Source organism: Sordaria macrospora, chromosome 5 (genome assembly GCF_033870435.1).
Source record: "Sordaria macrospora chromosome 5, complete sequence".
NCBI lineage: Eukaryota > Fungi > Ascomycota > Sordariomycetes > Sordariales > Sordariaceae > Sordaria > Sordaria macrospora.
Genome location: NC_089375.1, coordinates 3,490,411 through 3,511,316, shown reverse-complemented (window position 1 = coordinate 3,511,316; position 20,906 = coordinate 3,490,411). Strand labels below are relative to the sequence as shown.

Below are 20,906 nucleotides of genomic sequence, written 5' to 3'. Positions count from 1 at the left end.
ACATGACTGCGTGCCCCGCGCCCCGAATCTCCTCCGATCCCCGATCCCGACGCCCATGGCGGTTTCTGTCTCGGATTTTTAACCGGTCGGATCGGGATCGGACCCTGGAGACATAGCAAACCTGGAAGTTGACGGTGCGTATGGTAGGTACCGTGACTTTTCATACACTGCGATTTCGGTCTTGATTTCATGTTTGCTCGAACTGGGCGGGCGAACCTCCCACGGACTTAACTGGCTTGAGGAGGGAGTGTGAAAAAGGTCGGATGCAGACCCGAAATAGAGCCCTAACCCAAATGCGCAAAGTCCCAGAAGGCCAGAAACCAGTTCGCCGGGTGTCATGTGCCATTTAACACCGAGCGGACGGAGACGGATGGAATCATGAGATCATATAAACAACGTAAGATAATTATGGGAATTCCCGGAACTTTGCGATATCGTGGGCGCCCGTTTTTGTGGGTTGAGGTTTTGGGGCCTTGGTCTTGGCCCTGGAGCTTAGGTGCTGCTGCCCTCCATGCGCACCGCGCCCGCGCTCGGCGCAGGTCCCGAATGGCGGGCGGCGTACAGCGGGGTGGGTGATCTGGTTCTTCGGTTGGTGACGGGAGGGAGGGAGGAGTGTTTGAGTGTCAAAAATACTCAAACCTTCCACAGGGCAAATTTTGAAAAACCACTGAAAAGCTGGTACATGATACAGTGCTGATCGCCAGGAACGGTTCCTCGTTTTGGGCAGCGGTGTGCTGTTCGATGTGGTACCTGATAGTTACACACTGTGCTGTTATGGTTGCAGATCAGCTTTTTTTTGGACGCACGCTGTACACGTAGTTCTCGGGAAGCTTGGGATTTGAAAGGGGGTTAATTATTCCTCTTCCGAAATATTTTTGGTGTCACGCCATTGCACGAAAATCAAGCGGGCTCTCAAAATGCCAAAAAAAAAAAAAAAAAAAAAAAAAAAAAAAGTGGTTTCTGGGCTGGGTGTGGATTCATCTGTTTGTGTGTTAAATCCACTCCCATCTGCCGACATTGACAACTGCCAATTCCCATCATCTCCCACTTCGGCTGAGCATGCTGTTCACGATAAATTTTGGGTGGAGTGTCGGGTACGTTTGACGTTGACACCTTTTGGGGGTCACAGGCTACAGGTCCAAGTACGACTTTGACAGCTGGTGATAGTGGTGTCTGGAGGTTTCGGTGGAGGTGCTGAGATGGCCGAGATGGCTGTCGTACCCCGTTTCTGGCACCAGCAAAGCCTCTGAAAGACGTTGACAACGAACCACGCCGAACGGCCCAGACTGTCTGGGCATCAGCTCTAGCTGAACTAGGGCAGAACTCGTATGGGCATTTGCTAGTGCTCACTCGGCACAGGACCCGACAGTTGGTGGTGCACCGCTGTACACGTAAACTCCGTGTTGGGCTAATTAGCTGCCGACCTTAATTTTGCGGAGATCTCCGGTGGTCAACGGCCGTTGGAGCGCCGGAAGACGTTACCACAGACCGGGGGAAGGCCGGACGGGAGTTTCGAGACGGCAACGGCCGGAATGGTTTGGGTCCCACTTTTTTATCGGCGAATGTCTTGTCCAACGGCATTCACTCTGTGACAGCACGTGGAACGAGTAGATTGCATCATTGAAAGAGTGCTTCAAACTGTCATGATTACGCGCGCTTCACTTGGCGATATGGAGATTTGGAACTCTTACACAGCCCTGTGACGTTGATGGTATCGGTATACTGTACGCATAGCGCAGCATAAAGTCTGGGATAAAGTCTAGTATATCATCCTGACACTTCTCGTCAAGAAAGGAAACTCTGAAACAGAATCCGGGCACATCATTGGTCGGGGCGGCCCAAAGTTGGGACGGCAAGACGGCCACGGGGTACGGTACTGGACTGTGATAGGAGAGCCACCTCTTGGCTTTGGCAGTCTACGAACGACAAGAGTATCTCAAGGCAGTCTCATGAGATGTTATGGTACTGCCCTGGAAGTAACCAGTATACACAGTAGAGTGTCAATCTGGGATATGGATATACTGAATAACACTTTGACCCTCTACCATGGATGGTAGGAGTGGGTTTATTGATCTAGACAATTTTGATGGTGGAACATTTTACCCATCCAAGTGAAGAGCTCCTCCGAAATGGAACCTGCCGTTTACGACCCATATCTCAGTATCAGTATGTCGTGATACCGGAGCCGCAGTACCTTTGGTTGATCATATATATGAACACGAGATATATCAAAGAAAACAAGGCAGTGGAAGTCCAAGGAAGGTTCGGTTGATCACTGTTACATAATAACCCGGAACTGCTTCACACCCACTTCATTAACAGTGAACATCACACAAATTAGCGACCGTACGGCTTGATGGTTGCCCTATATCGGTGGTTATACAAAGCTGTTTATCTCCCGCAGTCCTTCACATATCACCGGATGCAGGACCTTGGAAGCAGCAAATCTGGTTCCATTGAACTGCCGCGTGTTGAACCGTTTGGGGCCCCCCACGCTGTTCATGGTTATTGATACGTAGGTTACTGCCCCCAAAGCTACGGTGATGATGTTACGGTACTCATAAGGTGCGATGATGTCGTGATGTTTCAACCAAACCCGGAATCATTCGGGCGCCGGACATTCGGCCCCGGGAATCTTCGGCGACGGCGGCAGAGGCAAGGCGACGGCGGCCATTCCGGCATTGCGCCATTGGAAGACAAGTGGAAGCCAAAGGAAAGAAAAAAAAAACAGGCGCGTGTTTGTGCCGAAGCGCGTCTCTTGCAAAAGCCTTGGTTCGCTTTCTTTCGGCATAAACATTGACTTTGCTTCGGCCTTTCACCCAAACTGACACATTTAGCCCATATTTGTTCTTTACAGATTTTCACTTTTGGCTGCAGTTTCGGCCGTGGCCGACGAACTGGTTCCCTTCCATACCATTAACCCCCCCCCTCGAAGACTCCATTCACGCCGATGACGTGAGAGCGTGCGATGGGGAAAGTATGGCAAGAAAAGGGATTCACGGCGTGTCACTGTCGCAATTGACTTCTGCTGCAAATTTTAGTGTGAAGTTTCGTGAGCTGGCTTCAACATCACGTATCCTTGCTTCGATATGGAGCCCTTTCGGGGCAAAGTGCCGGTCTACTGTGTACAACCGTCTACTGTGTACAACCTGCGCGCGGTTTGACGCATTTCCCCGGGGCTTGGGATCATGCTTGGGAATGTGTGGTGAATGGAGCTGCTTGCTGGAAGAGTTCTACACTACCTTAGGTACTGCCGTGCCTCCTACCGTAGGGCACACGCACCATGCTGGACCGATGATGACGCTGACGGGGTTCATGGGCCGATGGGCTTTTTGACGAGATTGCCTGCGGACATGTTTGGCCCTCGCAGTCAAAGAGCTCCGGGGCCGCCGCCGTGATCGGACTTTTGCTGCTGCTGCTGCTGCTGCTGCCGCCGCCGAACGGGTCCAATGTTTGTTGTACCTGCGTATACTTGCTTCTCCATCTGCAATATCTCAGTGCTATTTTTGTTCAATTTGACATTTGCCCAGAGGGGAGTTGCACACAATTTTGGGACTCCGGTGGGCTCTTCTGGAAATCTCCGAAAAAAATTGAGATTGGGGATCTACCTCTTTTCTTTCCTTGTCGGGAGCCACTCGATCGATACAACCGCTCGATACCGATCGATGACCGTGCAAAGGGGGGAGCTGAATGAGGCTGATGACTCTCAAAGAAAAAAGTTTTCGCATCACATTTCAGGAGAGTGCCAGCATCAACTCGAAATTTCCGTCATGGGTTAAATTTTGCAGGCGGAGTTCGGGCCTTGGCCTGGTCTGGATTTTTGGGCTGCGCTGTCCGGCCTCGTTTCCGTTAACTGCAATGTCAGCCCAGCCCATCCCGAGGAAGGCTGTGACGGGGGTTGCGACATCACGGTTCGGCCACGGTGCGGGCGGGAGGGAAAACCACCTCACCCACGGGAAGCAGGCCGGGAAGAGAGGTAGGGATAGAGCTTCCTTCTGGGTTTTCCAGCAAGTGAGTCACTGTAGCTCATCCATGGGTGCCCCTAAATCTTCGAAACCAGCATTGAAAATTCAAAAGGCTCACGCTTCACAGTGCCCCTCTGTTAGGTACATCCAACATCCAAGGTTGCAAGTGAATCAAAAGGAGAAGCTCCATGGCCCGTCCTGTTTTAGGGGCGGGAGATTATCGTGCCATTTTTTCCGCTATCGAGCCATGTTCACATCGTGGGACGTGTTACGGCAGAGAAAGGGGTAAAGAAAGTAAAAGTATCCGTAATGAGATATTGCAAACTTGCAGTGCCATCTGTAGAGTAGGGACGAGAAAGGGCGTGTGCAGTTCAAGGCAATCTGTTTTTTCATCCTCTCTCCGGCGGAAGGATCTGCGGCAAGGGACAGGAACGAGAACGAAATCCTACGAGGTTTCCACCGAACGAGCTTGCATCAACGTCGAACCGTTCTGACCCAAGGATCGGTTTCACCAGCTCGGAGCTTCCACCTCAACGTTAAACTGTCACCACTTGTCGATAGCTGTGAGCTCGGTTCAACCTACGTCTTCAATCAGGTAAGGGGCAAGTACTATCGGTAGGCATGAATGATTTTGCTTGGTCATTGTGTTGATGTCCATGTTGTCGTGGTAGACCTCGGACATTTCTTGTATGTTTCGCTTCGAGGCAATGTTCGATTGCTAAACCGATCTCCGATCCTCATCGGCAACGCTTGCAGGCGGCTCTTTGACAGCTCGTCGGCAGCTGGAGGAGAGGCTGTCTGCCCTGGGGTTGGGTGGTCCGGGGCAGCTGGCGTGGGCCGTTAGTTTGGTTCCTGCCCCTGTGGGCTGGGCCGTCTTGCAGCCTCGGGCTGGGGGATCTGCAACTGCCCTGGCACTTCGGATAGGAACCGGTTAGCGCGAGCTAACCAGCTGTCAACGGTCCCACCCCAACCCTGATACGGACCCCAGCCGAGAATGGGAAATTCGCTTTTTTTGATTCATGTTCTCATGAAATTCTTGCGTCACAACCACTTCATCTGTTCCAGCAGCTTCCGGACATTGTGACATGGCCACTGTTTCATCATTTGTCGAGATGGGAAATGTCAATGCTGGCAATATGGGTGGGGGCCAATTTCATGAACTCGATAGGCCGAGCGAACGCAAGGGACAAGAAGGTCCTACTCGTCTGGGCTAGAAACGCCTCAGCGGAAGGGGTCTGGTGCAGCGATTACCAAAAATACCAGCGACTAGCAAAATTCTGGGAGTACATTACACGCCACCAGATTTACTAACACTTGGAGGTAGCTCGGCAAAAGTGCACATCGTTGAATATGGTAAATGCACTCACGCAATCTTTTACAGCCATATAATACCCAGATCCAAAATGTAAGCGCGCCACGTTGACCGCCTTCTCCTTTTCTATCATTTGATTGTTTTATCATTTCTATATCGTCTTATTTTGTGGTGCATTTTAAAAGTTTGTCTCACATACAAAAGTTTTGCTAATCGCTAGTATTTTTACTAATCGCTGCACCAAGCCCCATACTTCGCATGGGGTCTAAGGGCGTTTCTAGCTCAGACGAGTAACACCTTGAATGAGCCTCAGCTTTTTCTTGGTTCTTTCTGCAAATTTCATGCCCAAAGCCAATCAGCCGCAGAGAGCTCGAAACGTGCACGTTAAGCGAACAATTGCTTCACAAAGCGGTTTCCACCAAGCTTGCTCCTTCTCCAAAAAAAAAAAAAAAAAAAAAAAGGATTGTTTGTGTTTGATGTTTGCGTCAATGGATGGTCAACAATTGCCGATGGCTGCCAACAGCCGCGAAGTGGTCGCCTTTTGCGGCTCTGTAAGTAGGTACACACACTGTCGTCTTTTGCTGAGGTGGCTCCTGGGTACCTGTTCCCAGCTCAGGTCTTCAAGAGTTTGTCCGCTACAGTTGCCAGCATCCCATTCCTTCCTAGGTATGTATCCCGTCTGCAATTGCACTGTATCATAGAGAAAGCGAGAGCGAGCAAAAGCGCCCGCGGCGTTTCCAAGTTATCTCTCCCTCCGAACACCGAGTTTGCCCAACATCCCATCGTCATGTTGGACCGAGAGTCTCCACTAACAATTAGGCCCTTTTCAACGCCGTCGTTTGAGGTTAGCAGTCGGGTATTTGTGAGTCCAACTCCCATGTTTTACAGTAATGTGATACCTCATTCCATTGGCAGGATGCAATAAGCGCATGTAGCCTTTGGGCGAAAACGTGTCCGCCGTTGTGTTGATCCGGGCGGTTGTTTGTGGCCGCGCGCAGGGGGATTGTTGGCGACCCAATGGCTCGGTAGTACGGTTAGTGGTACTAGTGTAGAAAAGGGGGGCAGCAACCACAAAAAGGAAAAGAGAAGACGAGGGAAAATAGGTGGTGGGTACTGGATCCGCACCTCCCGTTCCGTCTTCCGTCTGGAAAATGGAGTCTTAGCTCCCGTCCGCCGGATCCCGCAGGACTGGGTTCCCGTCTCCCGTCTCCCGCCAGCCTGACAAAGTCCACTGCGTGCGTGATGGTCACTGCCATTGGCCTATTTACACGCATACTTGTGTGCTAAAACCAACGAGAATGTCCAACACACGGTTCCAAGTCAGCACCACTGCTTCAGGTTTTTCTATCACTGCATGGTCTGTATCCCTCTAGACTGCCGTCACGTCCAACCATCTTCAAGCTTCAGCTGATCTTGGGGCTCCGTACGCAACACTGCCGGTTTGCTACTGGCTCGCCCCGGGTGCCGCACCATCTCCGGCATGCGTGTCCGCAGCCCCCGACATGCCGCATGAAAGGGAGCCTCTTTCTGCTCGTTACGTGATGAGTGTGCGCTGGCATTTTGCGGGGACGCTTCTCCCTTGACCTGATGCGGAACAGAGGTTCTCTGGTCCACTTCCTCCGTCCTTCACCCGTCTCCGGCCGTTAGGCGTTTGAAGTTCAAAAAGAGAAAGAAGGCCGTTGACAACCGGCCGACCGGCCCACTTTGTCAAGTTTCGGAATTTCCCAGCTACCCGACAGTAAGTAAGGAGCTCGCTAGATAGACGCCTACCGAGGGAGAGTTCGACGTCCCCAGGTCCTGTCGCCGCCGCCGCCGCCACTGGGCCGGTGTCGGTGGCCGTTTGTCCGCCGGACACGACAGACGGGGTGGAGAGGTGCTGGTCTCACGATCCTGTGCCATGCGATCTAGGTAACACATCTGTTGCTAATCCCCAAGGAAGGCCACTCATCCTTGTGTGTCTCTCTGTTTTGTGTTGCCCCATCCTCCCCTCGGGCATGATGGCTTTCTTGCTACCTGAAGCCCTTCTCTACTGGTAGCACGCCCCTAGGGGTTGGCTCAGAGTCACCCGAGACTGCCGAGTTGGCACTACGACACAAATTCACGATACCTAGTAAGTGTTGCACCCAGCACTGATGAGTGGCCAGTTGGTATGGGGACGACAAGACAGACGAGTCGGGGCGCTGTATGGGTAAGTTGTTGGTCCCTAAATTAAGGCATGTACTGTTACGCCATGTGGTGCAGCTTCATTCTGATCTGTCGATACTTGCTCATCAGTTATTGCTTTCCTCTCCGATGAGATGGGACTCTCTTTGAGCCTTACAGGTCATGCACTGTGACCGCAGCAACTGAAGGCCTGACCGCATAATTACCCACAGCTCCTACGTGGTCATTTGTCTTCGTTCTTGCTTTTTGGTCCCTCTGAAGATATCCAGGAAGGTGCGAGGCGAACGAGGAAGAGAAAGAGCCACCGGCCGTTCGGCCAGCCATTCCCCGACGAATATTGGGGGCCGCGAGTCAAATTCTGTGCTATGTACTATCTTCTGATGTACGTACCTATTGCTTTGTCTCAGTGCGGTCGGCCGGCTGCTCTCTGTTTTCACTTCCTCCAGTCTCTGCGAGTGCGATGGTGAGAACGATGATGAGGATGAGGATACCTAAGGATCACACAACAGTGGTCTTAGTCTTAGCTCCTGTCCTGGCATGTTACGCAGATTCTTCCGTTGTGTCCAAGACAAGCTTTTTTGTATTATGTATCCACTTGCTTGTTTAGGGATTGGCGGCAGTCTGGTCTCAGTTTCTCCTGTCCTTGTGTCTCTGACCCAAGAAAGGTTTGTGGAAGAAGATCGAGCTTCGGTAAAAGGGGGGGAGGAGCACGGAGAAGTGAAGGGAGCAAGTCTTGTCCGGGGAACGGCATATTCCGATGAACCATGGCTTTAGTCATACTTGTCTCCCCTCTGGACAGTCACAAGAAACCTGGGTGAGGTGGTTGAGTGTCTTGCAAGTTGAAGGAGTTGGTGTTAAAGTTCTAACGACGCAGTAAGATACACAAAAATCCGTGATCATGTCCCCTCGAGACTCCCAACATCAAGAAGAGATATAGAAGTAACAAGGCCTGAATAACAAATGCCTAACCAAGAGAGTTCGCTCTCCAATATTCTAGTGTGCTTCCGGCATGGGGTTCCTGGCGATGTGCGAATCAAACCTGCACTCCTGGGATCCCACAGTCAGGTACCACATGAATTTTGAGCCTTGTAAACCGGCTCGCTGGTTTACAGGCTGGTTCATTAACGTCAAGCTCCAAGCTTCAAGGGCCGGGGCCGGAGCCGTCCGCGTCTGTGTATATGCTGTGTATGTCCGTATCTGTGTTCAAGTGACACTGAAAACAAAAGAGAGGGAGAGGGATTATATGGTTTACTTATCTGTATTACTATACTACTATGGCCATCCTTCACTGAGTAACATGAAAGTTGAGCACCCAGCCATGAGAAAGGAGCAACTCGGCATCCCAGCCAGCTAGCCTAACACCCCTTTCTGCGCCTCAAATCGCGCAAGACCTCCGACTCAAAGCAGCCCAGATTCAGCAACTCCCTTGTGTCGCCATGTCGCCATGTCGTATTACCCTACCTACCTATAGCAGGTAAGCAGAACATCAGTACTCTCTGAGTGCTGTTGCGGCGTGTACGACTTCACTGGATATAGTGTGAGAAGGTAAGAACGGACTGGATGGATGGATGAAAGGTATCTGTCTCAGGCTCCGACGAGAGTAGATTGTAGAGGTACGTACGTCTGTAGATAGGCTAGCAGTCTGTAAAGAATATGCCAAGTAATTGTTACTTAGAAATTATGTGTATAACGAATGCTTCTTTCATCCTGTGGTGACGAGGCTCGTTTATCCCATAAACAAATGACTAGTTGGACAGAGTGAAAACGAGACAGGCCCCGAGAGGTAGTTGAATTGAACAAACGCATCAAAATAGATATTGATGAGTGATTGGGTAAACACCATAGTGCGCCTCCCCTCCTTTGACCTCAGCCTCTTCTTCCTCTTCAGGTTCTTTGGCCCAAAAAATGGTAGTGTCATAGATGTGCAAGAGCACGTTTTCGTGTAAGTACTACCCGCTCGCGATGTAAGTAGGTACTTTCCCCACGTCTCGTTTAGTTACCTTCGTATCCTTTTCCCTCAGCCCCAAGTATTGTATTCACCTTCCGGCTCACGGAGTATCATGTGTAGTGGAAATAGTCAATTTGTGATGGAAATGCTTGAGACCCTGATTAAAAATTGAAGACTAAGGAAGGTGCAGCCAACGTTGAAAGACCCGAGATGCCGTGGCATTCAAGTACGTATGGAAAGCGCGATTGGCGTCATAGGTTTCGAATTTGAGTGAGAAAGAAGGAGTGTTTATGGGGAAGCAGCCGTCACCAGCAAAAAATGACCTGCAAAATGCTGAGTTCCCTTCTCTTTTGGCGAGGCCATTACTATCTGGTTATCAAGGGATCTGCCTGGGCTACAATCGAGTCAACAGGCGAATGAGAGGGAGTAGGTGAGTTAACGAAGTCGGAGTGACTGAGCATTTAAGGTGAGAAGACGGTAAACAATGGAACTGAAGAGGTTCTGAGTTGTAACTGAAGAGATGGGAGTATCGCGGTAGTGGTTGGTGCGTTAACCACCCGGCCTAAGAAACATCATACCACCACAAGCTGACCTTTCTTCCTCCGAGCTACTCAGACAGATCTGTTTTGCAAAAGGAGAGGCATGTAGTATCCTTTGTCGTCTGTGAGCGGACAGGATCCCGAGTGCTTGCCCTGCTGTCTATGACCGTATGTGTATTGTTGCCTGGTTGTCCGGATGTGTGAGGAGAGGGTGGTGTTTTGCGGGTTATATATCGTCTTGTTTTGGAGATTTGGGGTCTGGAGGTATAGCACTTCAGTTGATGAGCGTTCTTGTCGGTCCATCTATTTTTTTGTCTGTTTCTCTAAAAGTAAATCGGCGAGGACCATGGGGAGATATTCCATTCATGCTTCGACTCCCGACAAACGGAATCCCGATACTATGGTTTCGAGCTCCCCGGACCTTGTTCTCTCCTTCCCCTATCACGTGGCATACGTATCTCACAGGATTTTTGTTAAATACAAAATGATTGATGTTTCCCATTATGCGTTCCATTCATTCAACACAGCAACATCACATCAGACAAAACCTTCGAACCCTTCGTTAACTATGCCCAAATTCCAATCGCCATGCCAGATAGAAAGCCATCCATCTTAACCTTTGCCTGCCTTAGCCTAACCCTTTTCATTACCCGTAGACCTGTAGTAAGAAACAAAAAACAACAAACAACAAATAAGAAGAAAGAAAGAAAGAAAGAAAGAAAGAAAGAAAGAAAGAAAAGCGAAGAGAATAAAGACATGCGTTGAATAGTAGTACATGGGATGAGAGAGCAGAAAGGTGTAGAAACAACTGGTAACTCTAGCAAAATTATCGCTTTCTCTCTCTCCCATCGCGGGCTTGACTTTTGTCTATCAGCTTGTCGGCAACAAAAAACAAGATGGTTTGAAAACAAATAACGATGAAGTAATGATATTGGATGACGGACGATGATATGCAATGATCTTCCCTTCCCCTTCCAGTCCTGTAAAGAAAGAAGAAAAAAAATCAGTTCCATTTCCGTCTGCCTGCAATTCTTTCCTCCGTTGCTTCCCATTCCCCTGGTTCCACCCTATCCCCTTTCGTGTGTGTGTGTATTTGTGTGTGAACAATGATGTAAGTCTAGTGAAGTTCCATCAGATAGATAGATTAGAAGAACTTCGAGAGAGCATTACTCAAGTTGATAAAGTCAACAGGTTTCGTCACGTAGTCGTTGAACCCTGCTTGGAGACACTTATCCTGGACATCACTCATGACATTCGCCGACAGGGCGATGATGGGTAACGGCCTTCCTGGGAACTTTCCCTTGGCTTCCCACTCGCGGATTTCGCGGCAGGCTTGATATCCGTCCTTGCGTGGCATGTGAAGATCACACTGTTGAGACAATGGTTAGCGGCAGAGTTCATTTGCTGAGAGGAAAAGAAGACATACCAAGATCAACGAGAAATAGTCATGAGGCCGCGAAAACACAACATCAGTGCACTCAACTCCGTCTGCAACCAACTCCACATCCACCCCGACCTTCTTGAGATACTTTTGGAGCACCTTCTGGTTGACTAAGTTATCCTCAACCAAGAGGACTTTGTATCCCTTGTTGCCCATGCGCTTCTCCACTTCGAGGTAGCTCTGCTTCTGGCTCTCCACCAACTGCTCTGCCGTCGATCTGTTCCGGTCGATGCTGAGATCACGCTCCTTGGCCGGATCAAAGATCACCGCGAACCGTGATGGCTTGACAGGTTTGTAGATGTAGGTCACCCGGTTCTCAGACAGAATGTCCTCATATTGAGTACCGGCTACTTGCTTCAGAACCGCCTGTCGCTGGACCGAGTCAGAGAGAATGAGGATGGTGACGCCGCGGGCAATCATGCTAGAACGCTGGACTTGGTCCATCAACTCGATAATCTGCTCAGGTGTGGGAAGATTGATCACCACGTGCGTGAAGAAAACGGGGTCCTCTCCGCCAATTAGCTTGCGCGCCTCCTGAACAGATGCAACAGCTGTGATCTGATGAGGGTTATCCTTTGGCAGTGTCATCTCGATATGCTTTGTCGTGGCCTCGCGACTGTGCGTTTGAGGGCAGATGATCAAGATGGAGAACAGTGTTGCGCGAAACCCATCGCTGTCTTCAGAACTACCGGCGTCTTTGTTGGTAGGCCTAGACAGGCGCTCGTTGCTTGAATTACTAGGCGTTGGGGTAGTGCCCGCATCAGAGCCACTGCCTCCTCTAGCATGAGGCATCTCAAGCTTCATCTGGGACAAGTCGTGCCCACTGGCACGAGCTGCCTCGCTAAACCGTGCTAAGGACCCGACGTTAACAGACGACATAGATGAGCGCTCGGTTGTTTGGGTGCGTGACGAGTGGATAGAGGGTTCGGAGCTACTGGTGGAAACTGCTGCTGGCGATCTAGTGTCAGACTCAGCAGGAACCACCGAGCCAGACGAGGGTGCGGAGGTGAGAGATGGCCTACTGTGAGGGGATACCAGGGAAGACCGACGGCGAATGTTCATTTCTGGTATGAGGCCTGGCGTAGGCGCAGGTGCTGCAGCCATGTCGGGGTTGTCAGATTCTGTCGGAAGCCCAAACCTTGCGGTGAAGGTGAAGGTTGACCCCTCTCCTGGCACAGCAGTGCCGTCCATCTTGCCGCCGTGTAGCTCGACCAGTTGGCGCGAAATGACCAGGCCTAGACCACTTCCACCGTGTTGGCGGGTACTGCTTCCATCAATCTGGCTAAAAGGTTTGAAGATCAACTCGGCTTCCTCCTTGGTGAAGCCTCTTCCAGTGTCAATGATGGAGAACTCAAGCATAATCTCGTTCTCGTGCAAAGGACCATCGTCAGGAACAACAACCTTGCATCGGCTGAATACCTCTCCTTCATTAGTGAACTTGATGGCATTGCCGATGACGTTGAGCAAGACCTGACGGATCCGGACTTTATCGCCCTTGACCCATGCAGGCACGTCTTCTTCGACAACATAGTTGAGCTCCAGACGTTTGGCAATCGCCATGGTCGACACCAGCTCGTTGACATCCTCAATGAGAGAGCGTGTGTGGAACCATTCGTAGTTCAGCTTCATCATGCCTGCATCAACCTTGGAAAGATCTAGGATGTCGTTGATGATCATGATCAAACTGTTGGCGCTGGTCTGGATGGTGTTGGTGTAATCACGTTGCTCCTCGTTGAGTGTGGTATCCTGAAGGAAACTGACCATACCAGAAATACCGATCAGAGGCGTTCGGATCTCGTGCGACATGTTGCTCAGGAATCGACTCTTGGACTCCATAGCCTCCTTCAACTTGGTCTCCAGAAGCTTCAAGTCGTTGATATCAGTAGCAGAGCCGAAATAAGAGCTGGCGCCATTGCCGAAGTCGACATTGTCAATCTCAACGCATCGAATGAGATGCCAGCGATACTCGCCGTTCTTGGCACGAAGTCGGATTTCTGTTGTGTATGAGAGCTGGCCCTTGCTGTCGGTGCTGATCTTGATCACCCCCTGCCTGGCAAGCTCGGACAGATTAGGACCCGCGAGGTCGTTAGCAGAACTGCTAGCGCTACTGCTGTGTCTGGTGAGAGCTGGGTGTACTAGCCCCGGAAGACTTTCAACGGTAGGGGTGCCAGGCTGTTTGCCCATAGCAGCCATGCCAAAATTGCTGGGCGAAGGCGAATGGTCATGCCTGGTCTTGTCCTGCCTGACATGCGGTGAAGTAGGTCGTTCGAGGGGAATACGACATTTAGCCAGATCCTCTGGGTGCACGAAATCCATGAAGCCAAGTCCGAGAACATCATCAAAGCTTTGTCCGGTATAAGAAAGCCATTGCTCGTTCGCGAAAGTGATCCCTTCGTCTTCAGTTGCAGTGAAGATGATCTGGGGAATCAGGTTAGCAAGCAAACGATGTTTTGCCTCCGATACCTCAATCTCTTCCTGCCGTGCTGCTCTGAGCTCTGCGACATGCTGATCATGGATGTCCATATATGAACCCAGAAACTGCAAGATGACACCCCTCTTGTCTTTGGAGGCGACAGCCCGCGCGTAGAAATACCGATAAGCCCCATCGAAGCGTCGAATTCTGACGGTAGTGGAGAATTGGTCGCCAGTACGGACAGAGGCACTCCATTTACGAAGGTAATCCTCTCTGTCGTCAGGATGGATGCTTCCCCAAGGGTCTGCGGCAAGATCACCAGAGGTTTGCCCGCGGTACGTCAAGAACCGACTGTTCACCCAGACGATTTCTCCAGTTTGCGGGAGGGCCACGAAGACATGAGCGGGCAGAGAGTCGAGGATAAGGCCTTTGAGCTTGTCCGATGGTGGTGTCATTTCCGCCGATGATATCGAGCCTTGCCTAGATGGCGTTGCAGCCTGGGAGATACCTTTGCCGACGGCGGAACTCGGAGGAAGCGACTGGAATGTGGTGGCAAAGTCGGCCCCGTATGAGTGCAACTGTGTGTGCCGATGCTGACCTGTCGGAGTACCAGCAGGCTTTCTGCGTTGGGACTCGGCCGACTGACTGCTTGCGATGTTGCCTCTTTCTTCCCGCTGCTCTTTGAGGACTGTAGTCTTTTGCTGCGTGTTTGCCGGCAAAGATTCATCAATGCTCCGGCGGGTACTTTCTCCGCTTCCCTGAAACTCCTGCGACACAGGAGTGACGCCCGCTGCATCCTGCCACTGGGATTTACCACCGGGTATCTTCAGGGAACCCTTCCTTTCGAGGGTATTGCCTTCTCTTGAGCCTGCCTTTGCCCGTTGCCCTACAACTGTAACTCCAGACTTTGGCTTAGTGGTGAAGTAACTGTCGGCGGCGGCGATAGGAGCTGGGCTAGCAGATGAAGACCGCTTGTCCATCAAATGACTCAATGCCGAAGGATCCCAGGTAGGCGTACCATTCGGAGAATGTATAGTACTGCGAGATGGACCAGAATAATCGCTAGGACTGGTTATGCTGCCAGCGTGCGACTGCTGGGAGATGTTGTCATCGGTCGGGAGGTATCCCATGGTAAGAGCGGTAGGATCAGCGAGCGGACGCCCGTCAGGACCCAACGCACCGAAGCCGACCGTCTGCGGCCTTCGCTTCTGTAGACCGCTCAGCTCCGTTTCTAGGTTAGTATAGTGTCGACATAGAGAGAAGGACGTGGCCAGATGTGGTGCCAAGTGCTCCAACGAGTGACGAAGGTTCGAGGGATATGGAATGATAGGGCTGAGTATGGACAGGATCGCAATCGGGGCGTGCTTTTCCTTGGCGGCAGGTTCTTGATAGGGCGTAGGGATTGTCGGAGTGTGTCCGGACTTGCCGCGTTGTGACATCTTTTGCTCCAGGAACGCCGAGTCCAGTTTGAAGCCCGGTTGCTGAGGTTTCGACAGGAGGACATGGGTTAGAGGGATATGCAACACGGTCCACGAGTTGTCAACCCCAATAGCCTCGGGTGGTTGCAGAGCTGAGTAGTCTGGAGGAGCAGAACCTGGATTGAATGACTCCTCGTCGACCATGGCATCCGTGAAGAAAGGATTCTCGCTGGGGTCAGCTCTCACGGCGGGAGAAGGGGCTGGTGATTGAGACCACGGAGATGGTGGTGCCTGCTCGTACTCCTCATACTTGGGCGTCGGGGGCCTTGGGTGTTCGTCATCCAAGCGAGAGGCAATCCCAGTAGCCTTTTTCTCCCCCTGCCCGCCGGAGGTCCTACCTGCGGTGGATGACAAAGTCGCGCTGCCCAAAAGCGCAGAAAGTTTGGTAGTTGACTCGGATCGCGTGCGAATTTTCTTGATCTTTTTCCGTGGTCCCTCTGGTGACTGGCTGCGTGTCGCTACTTTGGGGTCAGCGCCTTTGCTGTCGGCTGACGATGTTTGCGCGAGATACGGATATGTCCTAGTAAGAGCAACAACACGACCGCGCTCCAAAACCCGCAATACCCCATTGTGGTCGAGTAAAGGGTCGGCCTCGTAGTCCAGTGCCTGGAGGACATTCAAGAGTTTTCCGTGCCCTTCTCTCTTGTTGGTTATTGGTGCTTCCCAACTAGGAATGGGCTGCTGGCCCTCAAGGGCGTCATGCTCCGCCAAAGCTTCGCGGTTCAAGCTCACAGCAACGTCCTCATCCTCCTCACTCGCATCTCGATCACGTCCAACGCCTGGGTGAGTAGTCTTGCTTCGTGAAGCCATTGGTGGCCGAAGGGGTGTGGCAGGCGCTCGTTCAATCAACACTTTCTTATCCTTATTGTCTTCAAACGAAGAGAACGAGTGTCGACTCGGCAGCCCGGGACGCGCTAGGCCCTTTGGCTTGAGGGATTCATCGTTATTCTGGTAGAGGTCGGTGATATCGTCGGTACTGCTGTGGACAAAGCTTGAGCCTCTAGCCAGATAGCCTAGGCTAAGGCCATCCTCCTGGTGGGCGTTGTAGGTTGCCTTTTGCCCCCATGGCACATTCTCGATATCTGTCGAATCAGCAGGCACAGCAAGGGTTACCCTTTCCGCCCTGTAAACTTCAGTCATAATCTGGACGACCGTGTGCCACCATGCATCCAAGCCCGGCTCAGCCGAAAGCATGAGCGTCAAGTCGTAAAGATTGGGCGTTGCAAATTCACCAACTTCGGTACCGGAGCACCCCTGAGGCAGAAAGGTCATTGCTGAGGCAGGAGTAGAGGGATTGGACACGGAATGGTCGAGACCCTGGAGGCCGGAAAACGAGATCTGAGCCCCTGTAGACGGGTGTGTGTTCGGAAACGTAGTTGGTGAGAGCGTGGTAAACGGGCGGTGTAATGGCGGGCCAATGTGTGGAAAGCCAGGCGAGGATACCATGCGCGGGAAGGGATACGAAGGAGTTCTGGCCGCCAAGCCCGGGGTGACGCCGCCGCGGATGGTGTTCCCAGACTCGGTCGATGTCGTAGTTGGCTCGCTGCCGCTCTGGGGGGGCTGTGGCGAAGGACTGCTAGCCTCCTCCTGAATAGGAGACACGCGTACCGGGCCCGGGATGGGCAGCCGGTTCTCCGTTGCCGCAACAATCTCTCTCTTTTCCATCTCGCGGGCCAAGTGCAAACGGTACTGACTTAGCTGCCGCTGTGCCTCGGACGCATCCATCTTACCCTGCAGCGAATCTCCCACTGTCCTCTTTCCATTCTCTGCCGGCAAGTGCCTTTCCTCGGTTGACGGTTCGCTGCTGGGGCTATCGTTGAAGCTGACCTCGGAAGAAAGCCGGGAGGGCTTGCGCACCGAGTCCCTAGACCGGATGTCATCCACGACGGGTGCAGGGGCGTGCTGATCGGGGGCTCGTGGCTGCGGCGTCGGAAGTTGAAGCGACCCAGGCCCTCCTCTCCCGTCGACGCCACCAGTCATTTGGTGCTGCTGATCAAGCTGTTCAGTTGGCGCAGGAGCCTCTGAAGGACTCAGGGCATAATCATCGGTAGGACCGATCTGGGTTCGCGGAGTAGTGCACTGGTCGGAACAGTGACTGTCTGGCGAATCGATGACAGTTCTGGGAGGAGTCGTCGTGCGCGGGGGCGTGGCTGGCGTCGTGGTCGTAGTCGTGGGCGTCGTGGCCGCAGTAGTAGCTGCTATCGTGGGAGTGGGAGTGGGAGTGGGAGTGTGAGTGGGAGTGAAAGCGGGAGTCGTAGTGGTAGTGGACGCGGGCGTAGATTCGGTTGTTCCTGGTCTTTCGGTGGAGCGAGGGCGCAGAAGAGGCAAGGAAATGCTCTTTCTTTTCTCTTTCTCTTTACTGTGGCTTCGGCGATGAAGGCTGAAAAATCGCATTCCTCATGTGCAGTATGTCTCCAAAGTCCAGCTTAAACAAGTGTTCTTTTTTTTTTTTTTTTTTTTTTGAATTATTAATTGTTGGGTAGTGTCGTGGTGCTCGGCAACACGGATGGGATTATGGCGCGTGCGCTATGTTGTTGGGGTCAATAGGGGCGAGCTTTGTGAAAGGTTCGTCGAGGGTTTTGGCGTAGCGAGTTTCTAGTGAGTGGTGGCTGGAGTCTTTGGACAGGCAAAAAAAGCACTCGTAGACCGTAGCAGGACAAGGCGTGTGCCGGGCAGGGTTTCGGTCAGACGTGGCCTGGATCGAGATTCACGCTGGCGGTAGTAAACTAGTGTAGTGCAGACTTTGAGTTGTCTTTAGGTGTATACAGGTTGTAGACGATCTGGATGCTGTTGCGAGTGTCTGTCTTTCTTTCTGCAGTGCTGCTTGGTTTGGGGTGTGGGGGTGCGTTGCCGGTGCGTGTTCGGTAGTAGGACGGTCTGTCTGCGTGGATCCCTGGCGAGGTTTGGAAAGGTCAAGTTCGGTTTGGAGGCGAGGTGTAGTGTACGGTATGGTACGGGAGGAAGATGGATGTTCGGCGGATGAATCGAATTACGGGAACGGGATGTTAGGCCGGTGTAGCAGCCGGACGGCCAAGTTGGAATGTCTTCGTCAACGAAACAATGGAGACCTCTGGACTCCGACCCGAGAAGCAGAGACTTGAACTTGGCTCCAGGCGGACGGTGCACTAGAGTAGGCCAGGACAAGGTCGGGCGTGTTAGGGCGGTAGTGGGCGGCAGTGGGCGGCAGTGGGCGGGCGGGCTTGGTCGTCGACAACTAACAAATTAAACACATCAATCTGCCAGTCAGGTGCAGCTGCTCACCACACTTGACAGTTCTTGCCTTTTTCAAAACCCCATCGTCCCCTGCTCGGGCTCTTGCTCTGCTCTGGCGGTGGATGGATGGGCAGCGATGGCAGCGATGCCCACTGGATAGACCTTGCTAACTTGCGAGACCTGCAACGGGCACCCGGTGGATGGAACCTGGGATGGAGCGTGGATGGGCCGCAGATGGCACCGATGGAGCGAAAGTTGGCAGGGCCCCAGTTCGCCAAAGGGGACTATGACGTGATGACCCGTACCTAGGGCGGCGGAGAGAGGCTGCGAGCGCGCGGGCACGGAGCTACGGCAAGGGGCGTGTCCCCTTTGGGCTTAGGTCAGCACAAGCATGTTTGACGCCCACCCGCCAGAGCAGACCAATTGTCGTGGACTGCCCGGCTTCCACTTGCCTCTTTTCTGGCTGGTCAAAGCGCCCAATGTTGATGTGCAGTACAGTAAGGTACTGTTAGACCCGCACATAACGATCAGAGGTATAACGATATTCTCGTCATAACGATCGAAAGCTCGGAAACGGCTGCTAAATGTATGGGAGTAACGATCAACTTCTACATTACGATTACGATCAGATTTCTAGCGCGAGCCGCACTCAAATTGTTATATTCAAGGGTGCCGAACCGGCTTGTGACAGGTTCTAACAGCCTGTAACGGTCGGTAACAGGCCCTTTCAGAAGCTAGGAGCCTTCTGATTGGCCAGACAGGTCAGAGTAATAATAACCTGAGTATTATGATCAAGACCCCAATAACGGACCTGATTGCTATGTGTAGGTCTAACAGTACATTTATGAGTACCTGTGTGTCCCATCCATAGCAATATGATATTCAGAATTTTATAATAAAATCTTAAGTTAAGTAGAAAAAGGTATTATAAACCTCTTATTTAATTATTAGCGTAGTTTAAGCCCAATATTTTTTTAATAAAGAGATTACAAAGGGGGTTGTAAGATAAGATAGTATATCTACGCTATTTGATTAGCTGAAATTGCCTGATTTTAAGGTAAGAAAGAGTTGATAATGGTTTATACCTACCTTCTCTTTATTTCACTAGCTTATAGACCAGAATTACTTAAATTACTTATATTTACTTATTATAAAAAGTAAAATCAAAGATCATTCATAAGTATTTATAAGGCATTTGCAAATGCTTAGTAATATTAACTAACCAAATTTCGGAATTACAAGCGAAAACAATAAATAAATTATAATTTTTTAATTAAATTACAAAATTTAATTGAACTACCTATTTAAGCTTGCTATATTTAAAAGAGCTTGCAAATACTTAATTTTGATTCGAATCCAAAATTTGAAACTACATAACGAAAGTTTATACGCTATATAAATCGGGTTTGCTTCCGTATAAATTATTATATTACCTATATACGTGCTAAAAGTTTGTTACTGATACGGGTAACCTGAGTTGCTCTGCAAATACGATGTGTGGTATTTGAAAGCGTTGTGAAAGATGATGCCGAAGGGAGAATCGAGAGCCGAAGGCTCGCCCACAGGGTGAGCTTCTCATGCAACCTCTCATCTCATCAGTGATCCACTAGTGGATCCTAGGCGACCGCCTTCGTACATGTGACCATGTGAGTGGCTCAGTCACATGACTGGGCACCTCATGAGTCTATGTAATCTATATACATATAATACACATGTCCGGTATCAGTTACATATAGTTCCCTTTTCTTTTTATCTGTAATCTTTATTTTATTTTTATATATTCTTTAAAATTACTTACTTTTATACCCTTTTATAATATTACTTCTTTTATTAATTCTCTTTTATTTTAATGCCCCGCTAATTCCTTTACGTTGTTAACTCTTTTTAATTAGAAGGGGAATAATTCTACAATTAAAACAGTAATATTAATATTAACAATGATAAAAGTTTTGTTTGCCTGCGTAATCATTACGGTTGTAGTAAGTATAGTAGTTAAGTAAATTTACTATATAACATATAAATTCTCCTAGTTATCTCCGCTGGCAAATTGTACCCGCTGCTATACTTAGTTAGTGTACTAGCTTTCCAAATTGCTACTGTACGTTATTTATTATTGACTATTATTCCTAGCTTCTCGCTCGCAATTATCTATACTGTTATAGAATACACTCGGGTCCTTTTCCGGAACAAATTATATAAGACCATTTGAGCGACCGAACTGCCAGCTTTGGTTACTTGTATCATTTTGGAATATAGCCTAGCAGTGTAGTGATCCGCCAGCGTCGTGACACATACCCAGCTTCAAAAATCTTATTCCTCTCCAATTATAGTGCAATAATACTAGTTACGCGCCACTTTTCTTATTATTGTAAGAGCTGCCAGCTTTTACGTTGTTTAGTATCAATACTTGCTTTTTATTATTAATTAATATTAT

The 20,906-nt window shown here is 50.6% G+C and overlaps 1 protein-coding gene across 1 annotated transcript; it reads right to left on the bottom strand.

The window, feature by feature from the left end:
* Window positions 1-10,843: 10,843 nt before the first annotated feature.
* Window positions 10,844-17,683, bottom strand: SMAC4_02513 (uncharacterized protein). Its single transcript, XM_066089790.1, has 2 exons — window positions 11,354-17,683; window positions 10,844-11,296 (listed from the first exon to the last, which is right to left on the bottom strand). Exons 1-2 carry the CDS (start codon window positions 17,651-17,653, stop codon window positions 11,072-11,074), a joined length of 6,525 nt encoding a protein of 2,174 aa, XP_065947272.1. The 5' UTR covers window positions 17,654-17,683; the 3' UTR covers window positions 10,844-11,071.
* Between the last annotated feature and the right edge of the window lie 3,223 nt (window positions 17,684-20,906).